At 38.4% G+C, this 9961-nt stretch overlaps 1 protein-coding gene across 5 annotated transcripts in view; it reads right to left on the bottom strand.

The window, feature by feature from the left end:
- Window positions 1-581: 581 nt before the first annotated feature.
- AGL (amylo-alpha-1,6-glucosidase and 4-alpha-glucanotransferase) overlaps window positions 582-9961 on the bottom strand; it is a 453547-nt gene continuing 444167 nt past the window's right edge. For all 5 annotated transcript variants that reach the window (XM_085601874.1, XM_085601873.1, XM_085601871.1 and 2 more), the window contains exon 34: window positions 582-2250. In XM_085601874.1, the coding sequence (XP_085458000.1) occupies window positions 2133-2250 (118 nt within the window). In that variant the 3' untranslated portion in view covers window positions 582-2132. The remainder of the gene's footprint in view (window positions 2251-9961) is intronic.

Genomic DNA, 9961 nt, shown 5'->3' with positions numbered 1-9961 from the left:
GCTCTCCTTTGCTACCTTGAGAGAGTCAAGTGCTACAATGGCGAACTTTGTTCCCATTAATACCACAATTGCGGATCTATTACTAGTTAAGAACTCCCATTCTTTGCAACTAATAACCCAATTTCTTACACACACAGATATTTGTCTTATGAGTGAGGCTACTTGAAGTGAATTAGGGGGGGCTGGTATCCAGTGAGATGATACCTAATCTACATCAGCTTTGGATTTCTATAGACGTTCTTCTCCCTCATGCCTCACATCAATCTGAATAAAATGTATGAGAAGAAATGTCTGCTGATGAAAGCTGGGCAGGACTGTTCCAGGAAACTAAAACGAAGCAAAGAAATGGCAAATTTGAATATTTTGAAAACATTTTTTTTGCATTATATTCAAAACTCAAACATCAACCCCACCCAACACTCACACCTGCAAACAGTGGAGAAGCTAAACCTGTATGTGCTTCCAGTATAGCTAATATGCTAAAACTTCACGAATTCAAAACACAGCTTGTGGGATTTCATTGTGCAGCACAGAAGAGAACTACAACTATGCATGCTAGCTCAAACAAAATATCCAAAACATAATGTGTTGACATATTTTATTCACAGACAAACAATGGCATGATGGACATCTTTTCTCTGTAAATAGTTAAGTGTAAACATAGAATTGTGACTTGTACGTGCAACAGTTTGCTTATACATCTACCACATGCATGGCAAATACAATTCATTTCCAAGACATATTTCTGAATGCAATTTTTGGCCACTGCGTAAGTGCAAATGAAATTTCAGACAATAATGTAGGTCAGAGTGAAATATACACATTATGGCAAACAAGTGAATACAATTTTTAATAGTTAAATGAAAGGTTGTATCTTTCATAATGGTAAGAAAGTACAATTTGAACTGTATGGCCAGATGTCTACGAAGGTGTAGAGAAAATGAATTTCCATCTGTAAAGACACACATATCACACAGTACTTAAACTACTGTTTTATCTCATAATTACACTATGTAATAACTGTGTTCATAAGGTCAGTAGCAATTTGCTCACTAAATATGGTTCAACAAGTATTATTCTTTTCAGTTCTGTTTCTTCTCTATAATTAATCTATATCTATACAGGTTCTGTACATAAAATCTGTATTGGGGTAGTCGAAAATATTTAAAACATGAACAAAAGTCAAAAAAACGTACACTACAGAATCCACCCTTTAAGATACCAAATTGGTGATGTGCAAAACAATATATTTTTTAATGGAGGTCTCATGATCAATAAATCTAACCTGAGTAAATTGAATCCCTAATTTATTTTCGTTTAACATTATCTAAAATGATGGTATTTTCCAAAGATAAAAAAGAGACAAAGTCTATGGGGAAGTAACATCACCGAAGCTTGTACCTCTTCCACACTTCCAAACGTCATGCACTGAGATTCTAACCTTCATTTGCCCCTATGCGCCTTGCAATCGCAGATAACACATGAGATGAGTAGAACACTGAAAAATGAACAGTAAAATTGCTATGTATGTACTTGTTAGTATATATGATGATGCTTTTGCTGAGCTACACTATCCGTACCAATGAGAAAGCTGTCACGATGTCACGTAGTTCAGAAAACTACAGTACACTTAAAACTTCCTGTACAATGACAGCTTGGAATAGATCAGTCTAAGGTGTGCATGTCACGCACATGTGCAGGCATATGCATGCCCACGCCTGCATTTCATCTCTTGTCACAATCCATCATTTTATGCGGCTCTAAAAGACTTAGGTGGATGAATAAAACATGTGAAATGTCAAAATATTGTTGTGAAAGATGTTCAAGTTTACATCGTACAATCAATCATAATTCTTCACATCATCTTTCTTCACTTTATACAAGTGCGTTTTTAAAAAACTTGAAAAAAAAAACTAATCTGTATATCAAAAAAAGTGCATGCCAATACCAACTATCATTTTGATGAACACAATGCAGGATATGAGAAATAGTTTTTAATGTGCTTGTTCGGTTGACCATTCTGAAATTCTGAATATCTTATATAATTGTGAAAGTGCAATCAAAGCTGAATATTCATTTATTTCACTTTAACAAATAAGACAGCACAGGTGACATAATAATTTATAACCATTTTACAAGTCATTGAGAACCTCGAGTACTGTAGCTATGGACCACGCCTGTGTCTCGCAGCTAAAAGAACAATATTGTCCATTTTCATTGGTTAGTTCTGGAAGACCTTTCCACGAGGATCTAAAAGATAAAACAAATCAGATGAATCAGCCTATTGTACAGTTCAGTATAGTATGCAAATAAAAAGGAAATATTTCTATATGTGCCTTCTCCGACACCAAACACAGATAGTCAACTTCTTTCTCTATGCAGCGACTTGCATCTAAACTGCATCATTTATAGAGGGGTGATTCAATTATGGGTATATCTACTTGCTAGGACCTTAAAATATTTTCACAGCTTATGGTACTGCTGATAATAAGGGATGGGTTGAAGTGCTTGAACCAATGCATTCTGACACCTGGTAGTTCCTCTTGATACATTTATATTACCTCATGTTCTAGCACATCTTCCCTATTGCAGAACAGCCTAGCCACACTGAAATCAATACTGCTCTACCCTAACGGAGTCCATTCAACACTGTCAGAAACAGTCCTTCTTCCTTAATCAGAAAGCCACCCCCTTAATCTGGATGTACCCAATTGGTTAGGTATAGTCAGGTCTGCTGGCTCAGCAAGCTGAAGCCCCACATCAAGGAATACAACTCCCAAATAGGAAGACTGATTGAGAAAAAGTGATGAAGGATGCAGGGGATTTGGAGTGGATGGGAAAAGAAAAATGTATATACTCTGAATATATCCCTGCTCCTTAGAATTCTCCTTACTCTGCTGACCACAACATTATTGATTCAATCTTTTTAGGGTGGGGGTGGGGGGCATACAAATTGGGAAGGATTGGGAGATAGGTGAATGCACAATATGGCAGAGCAGAAAGATGTTAGGTGGAGAGAAGCAACGGGCGTGAAAAAGAATGAAGGAAAACGAGCATGACAGATGGAGGCAGGACAGTAGCTGTGAACATAGTCTGTATGGTGCCTTATGGCACTACAATACAAATAGGAACCATATGGGACCCAAGACAAAGCAGCAGTGATGCCAGAAGGCAGATGCTTGCAAGATCTGGCTTTGCATAAATAATGAGAGAGACCTAAATAGATTTTGTGTCTTCTTGAACACTGTCTTAACCATCTGTGCTTTGGCCAGACATATCCCCTGTGGCTTTCTATTACACGGCAACGAAGAGAGGGCAAAAAACATAGGGTGTATATCTTTAGAGGCATTCAGGAGGCATATACGCCCTTGCCTTAATGCTTCTGCTCTCTGAACTGCTTCTCTATAGTACAGATTAAATCTGGGGAAAGCGTAGGAAAGTGAAGCAAATGCAGGAAAGTGGCACAAGTTAGGGGCTTGTAAAACACAGTGCTTCTCTCCTGCTGGCAGGAGTGCTTTCATCAGAAATGAAGGAACAGAGAAACTGTTCACAGGAAAATGCCAGGTGGTCTACTGCTAGGATAGCAGAGGCTTTGTCTCCACTCCCACAGTGGGGGGCTGTAAATGACCCCCCATAGTGTTTTAACTTACTTTATGCTAAGAAGTTATATTAACATTTTTGGACATACAAAATAAAAATGGACAAGTTAAATTAAATGTAGTTTAGGCATGCAGTGGTGCTAAATAGTTCTTCCTGTCTTTAGGCGTAGAAGAACTCAAGAATAAAAAGTGAATTGATACAGGCTTTAACATACTTCTAGAATTTAATTTCGGCTTACTGACGAGACACATTAACTTTAAAGACCAACACTTCTGATGGAGCGGGGATTCGAAAAGAAACCTGCTCTTATTGAGTAACCCCGTAACATATACTAATATTATGTAGATAGAATACTAATGTGCACCCATATATTACATGAGGATAAGCCGCTTAGAAAATCGCATGAAAATTAATCTTAACCAAACGTAAATAATCGAAGATGTAATAATATGATGAGTAGAATGTGTTATGAGTGGCTTGCACTGCAAATTGTGCGCAATTGTGCTCTAAAAGGCATGTCGTGTGATGCTTAAGTAACGCTAAATAACATTGCTTTTACTTATGCTTTGCAGGAATAACTGCTAACATGGATCTAGGTGAAGGAGGTTGATTAACAGTGAACGTTTCATTACCACATTATTAATAAACGTCTGTTTTCAGTTCTTTTAGTAAATGGACAAGTCGCCATATTTTAAACTTGAGCAAACTGTAATGAGTGAAACTTGCAGCACGCAAGAACCACGTGACATTATGGAAAAACTCGCTGAGCCTGCTGAAAGAGTGTGATGCAGTGAAGGACACAACGCTTGACGTGCAGCCAACTTCTGGGCTCCCGTGTGAAAGTCTGCAAAATTATAAAATGTGTAAACTTTGTCCTCATCCTGTAACATTTTCCTCATGAGAGAGTAGGGATGTATATTGAATAGGTGGGAAACAAAAATGAACAAAGGGGTACTTAATAAAAGCATGATCTAATGTCAAGTGGCCATCCAGCTCTCGTTTTAACCAATCCCGTAGCTAGAATGGATGACATTAGCAACTTTAGTGGATGGACATGTACGAAAAGGGTATAAAGAATAGGTGACTTAGTAGTGGGGGTGTGGTAGTTGTCGATGTCGGTGGTGCTGTCTGGTTGCGGTTACGAGACCTTTGAGGGAGACGGGAGAGTGAGGAAGCGTTGCTGATTGTCGGGTTGCAGAGATGCCTAGTTTATTTTATTTATTTATTTATAAAGTTTTATATAGCGCGAACAAGATCCCGAATGATATCGGAGTGCGGATGGAAGAAGGGTTACACATACAATATTTACATTAAGTAGGAATAAAAGCAAGAATAATCACATAATTACAAAACGCATGGGTCAAAGGAGAGTAATACAATAAGCAGGTACATAGTGGACTAAACAGGGGGCACACTATGAGATAAAGAAGAGCAGCATCCAATGATGGTCCAATGGTTGTAGGATCAATGCTTTTGAGAAGGTGAATCTAGCCCAATTAAGGTAGGAATTTGTTCATTAAGAATCTTTTGACTTCCAGTTTGAAAACAGTTGTTGAGAAGATTCTGCGTATTTCCGGTGGAAGAGAGTTCCATATCTTTGGGGCTGTGCCGGAGAAGGCTTGCTGGCAAGTTCTCTTTTTCCTGAAGATTTGTAGTTTTAGGAGGAAAGTGTTAGTGCTTCTTGAGGTTCTACACCCGCAGGATAGTTCAGGTTTTTGCGCTAGGTACCAGGGAGTTTTCAAGTGGAGGGCTTTGTGCGCCAGAACGGCAATCTTTAACAGGATTCGAGCTTCATAGGGCAACCATTTAAGAGATCCAGTCTGGCTGCAGCATTCAGAGATGCCTCTAGTGGAGCCAAGACGTAATTGGAAAGGCCACAGAGCGTGGCCCTGCCATAGTCTAATCTCGGTAAGATGAGCGCTTGAACCACTTGCTTGAAATCAGTTTGTGGAAGGAATGGTTTGATATTTCTAAGTGTTCTCATCAAGTGATATGTTCCTCTATACACGTTGCTGATATGATTATTCATGTTCAGGTGCTTGTCCAGGGTGATTGTGAGAGATTTGGCTGAGTCTATAATGACGGGGGTGCAGTTGAAAGCCATGAGGTGATTCAACCATAGGTCTAGCTTGAGGATGTGGTTCGGAGGAGAGATAAGAAGGAATTCAGTTTTGGAGGTGTTGAGCAGGAGATGGCTCTCAGTTAGCCAATTTTGAGTAGACAATAGGGTAGAGTTGAGTGAGATGATGTTATCCGGGGAGGAGATTTTTTAAATAGAGTTGCGTATCGTTCGCATACATATGGAAGAAAATGTTTGTGGAGTTTAGTGAGTTAGCTAATGGTTCCAGGAAAAGGTTGAAGACGATAGGAGATAGGGAGGACCCTTGGGGTACACCCATGAGAACTGGGGAGGGCTGGGAAAGAGAGTGGTTTGCCTCAACTCTTTGTGATCTGTGGTGGAGGAAGGATGAGAACCATTGTAATACTCGACCAGAGAAACCCATCTTGTTCTTCAGAATTGATAGGAGGTTGTCGTGATTGACCATGTCGAACACAGAAGAAAGGTCAAGGAGGATTAGGAGGCAGGATTCATTTTGGTCAAGCATTTTTAAAATTGATCCGGTCCTGTCCTTATCCTGATCTTAAGACTTTGATCCCTGACACTCTGATCGGGGTTCCCTTGCCGCTACCTAGGCCAGGGTGGTGGTTTTTCACGTTCTTATTTCCTTGGGTTGGTCTCTTTGATAACTCGAGAATTCACATTTTGTGCTTTTGTCTCTTCTTCTATCTTTCAGAATTGAGAATTTGAATTGCTGATTATTGTCTGATGTCTCGTCATCTATCCCCTCCATGCGACAATGTATTTGTTGAGATTGATTATTTGCTAGGTTAATTGTTAGATTGTATTGTCTCTCATGAGGTGGTTTCCCGAATTTATGCATTGAGTTAGATACAATGTAACAATTTACAAGAAAGTTGTGGTTATTTGCGTTCTGTCAATGATTTTGAAATAACTATTGACCTTCAATTGAACAACTAATTGATCCATCGATCAAGTAGATGAGGAATTGACTCAAGGGGATGAAATGAGAATTTGTGTAAATTAATGACTATGTATTGTAGGTGAAGAAACGCTATCTTGACCCCAGCGCAACAGGGACAATTTGGGTGTATGTGTATGGGCCACAGTACATGAATTTATTGAATGCTCATCCCTTTCCAATATATTGGGTTCGCGCTGAATCACTTTGATACCTAAAACGATAGAAGATTGAGGTACAGCAAAGTTAATAAGGTTTTCTTCCTTTTACGCTAATTTGCTTCTGGGTTGGTATAAGACTAACAGCAAGTCTGAGTTTACAAAGTGGTGTCAGTTCCACTACATGAAAGAAGGAAAATACAAGAAATAAACCTCATTTCCCCAAGTACAACAGTGCAAAATACCGTCAAGATATTTTTCCAAGTTCATAAATTAAAAAATGTAAAATCTATCACTTCTAAATATGGCTTGATTCACAATGTTTTTGAATACTTATATTAAAATAAAGTGACCAAAATTGATTGGTGAGATAAAATTCCCTAATACCAATTCGCAGAAAAGGAGTAAAGCTGATGCACAGCCAATATGCTAGATTGTTTCTTCTCTCTCTTTTTAGGTCTGGCGTTAGCCAAGGCCATATGCTTTAACTACAATTACACGTATATTATACTTATTTCAAGGAACTTTCAGCCACCTCTCTTCATCCATTAGTTTGCTGTTGCGTCATTCACATTTTGCTGCTGCCCACTACAGCATGGGGCAATGGGTCAGTCTACTTCAGCCACTGGCTACCTTCACCACACACAAGGTTGTTCCCTTCAGTACCAGTGTTTTAGTTTTTATTTTATTATTACTTTATTGTTGCCTTTGTTTATAGAGCCTGATGTGATAGCATGACTGTTTCTACCAGATGTGAGCACAGGGCACATTCCAGTTTTATCAGTTTATGCCTCCTGCCAATAGTGTTGTAAATACCTTCTGGAGGGTGCATTGTTTATTTGACTGATGCTTTTTACACCGTACCAGCAGCTCATATGAACTCTGAATTTCCTTCTTTCCTCTTTTTTCTTTGCTTCTTCCTTTCCTGTTTCTTTGCTTCTTTATTTCCTTTGTTATTTCCTCTTTCTTTACTTCCGTTCTTCTTTTCCATTTTGTTTCTTGACTTCATTGTTCTTGCAGTCTTTTCTCTATCTATCTTGACTTCCTCTTTATTTTTTACCATCCCTTTTCTTTATTTCTTTTGTCTTTCTTTTTTGTTGCCTGCCTTTTTCCTTCTTCTTTCTTTTCTGCGTCTTTCTTTCTGTCTTTCTTTCCTCTTTCTTTCATGTTTTTGCCAACCTGTCTTTCCTTCCTTTCTCTTTCTTCCTTGTCTTCCAATTTCTTTTTATCTTTCCTCGCTTTCCTCTTTCCTACCTCTTCCTTTCTTTTCTAAATTCTTTCCTCCCTTCTTTCTCTCCTCCTTTCCCAAAAGCAAGAGGCTGGCAGACAATGCCGGATTGATTGGCTTTTTAAAGTCTGTGTTACCCAAGACCTTTTCACTTTACTAAAATTATGTATATACCATTGTTACTTATATCGGTTTTCAGCCAGTCTTCATCCATTAGCATGTGGTTATGCCATTCATATTTTCTTCAACCCACTCCAGCATGAAACAATGGACAATGTTTCAGCCCACTCCAGTCATTGACTGACTTCACTATGAGTTACATTCCGCTTCCCTTTCTCAAGGAGCACATCCATAAAAAAAAGTAAGTTCCCTTCACTGCCAGGAAGTACTGTAGCAATGTGTGCTTTTTTGAGACCAAAACAATATTTTTGCCTGTACCCAATGCCTTTTTTAGATTGATGAGGGCCTGACAGCTTCCTGCCCAATAATGTTTTGCAAAGCCCATAACAAAAGAAAAGTTTTTCAAAATGCTGGCAGACAACGCTAGACATATTGGCTTTGCATGTTTTTTGGGGCTCTTCTTTTTGCTTGAAAACCTTCAGGAGGCAATCCCTTCTATCATGTTTTAGCCTTATTTCTGCAGTTAAAAAAACTGTTCGGACCTCTTGAAACAGCAGTTTTGAAATAGTAATTCTAAAGAGACAGTGCAATGTTTGGAGGAAACCTTTTGATTTTATGAAACATGTATTTTGTACAATGCAAAGCATCCAAACGTCTTTGGAGAAGTTCTGCCATGCTGGAAAGTAGTGCAAAATGTTTCCCGAGTCCAGTTACTTGATGCACGACTTGAAATATCCCCTTGCCAGCAATGAACAGAAAGATTTATTGAGGTATAAGGTACCAAGTAGTAAGTAAACTAATTTGTCTGTTTTTGTTTTTATAAGCCAGTAGAAAGTGTGCAGGTGTGACCTCTTTTAAGGTAAGGTAATACACTTTATTTGTTTAAATAATTAAAATCATTACCAAAATCGTATAAATGCACACATGCACCTTGGGCAATTTTTGTGGCTTAATCCTTCCATTGAGTCAATGTAAACCAGAACTTGATAATAAGAAGAAAGGCAGTTTCTAATTTTGCAAAAGGCACAAGTGTAAATAAGCAATATGAAAGAAACAGACTGTTAACTTATACTAGTCAGAGATAACTCACTAATTTATTTACATAAGGCTACATAAAATATACAACCAATGTGCAAAACGTACTGTATGAAGTTGTTCCCTGTAGTTAACACTTGTGTAGGGAAACAGCATTTATAACGCTGTCTTCACAATGCAATGCTATTACAACGTGGTTGTTACGACGACAGCGTTGTTAGTACGCAATACCATTACATCACAAGTCTTTACATTGGGGGCTACCATGTAATGGTTTTAAGATTGTTAGAACCAGTGTGATGATCTTGCTTGTGATTTAAATAATTGGCTCATGAAGCAACTAACGAATATAAAATGATCTCCCAATTAAGAGAAAGTGTAGATTATTAATGGGCTGAAACTGGAGGAAGAGTGTCAATGTGGTACTGCCCATTGATCCCAACCAATCCTTATACCTCAGATCACAATGAGGGGACCATCCTTTTTTCTGATAGCCGATATTATCTTCTTCTGCGGCAATGGTTGACAACGGTTCATTTAGTATAGGAACAGCTGAATTGAGGTATTTGAGGGAGGTAATCACTCTCCTGACGATGGGCAAGCTGTAATCTAACACATTTTGCTTTCCCTTGGCAGAATGAGTAACTGATGCAGGATGTCTGATAATAATCTGCCATTGAGATTAATAACTGGGAAACAAAACATTTTCTTCTAAAAATCAATATTGCCTTTCCCAGTGAGTTTAAATGCTATTTCCATATTCTGAATATTCCAAAAAT

The sequence above is a fragment of the Triturus cristatus genome, chromosome 4_2 (assembly GCF_964204655.1).
Source record: "Triturus cristatus chromosome 4_2, aTriCri1.1, whole genome shotgun sequence".
NCBI classification, from domain to species: Eukaryota; Metazoa; Chordata; class Amphibia; order Caudata; family Salamandridae; genus Triturus; species Triturus cristatus.
Note: the sequence above shows the minus strand (reverse complement) of the source record. Positions and strands in the feature narration are given on the sequence as shown.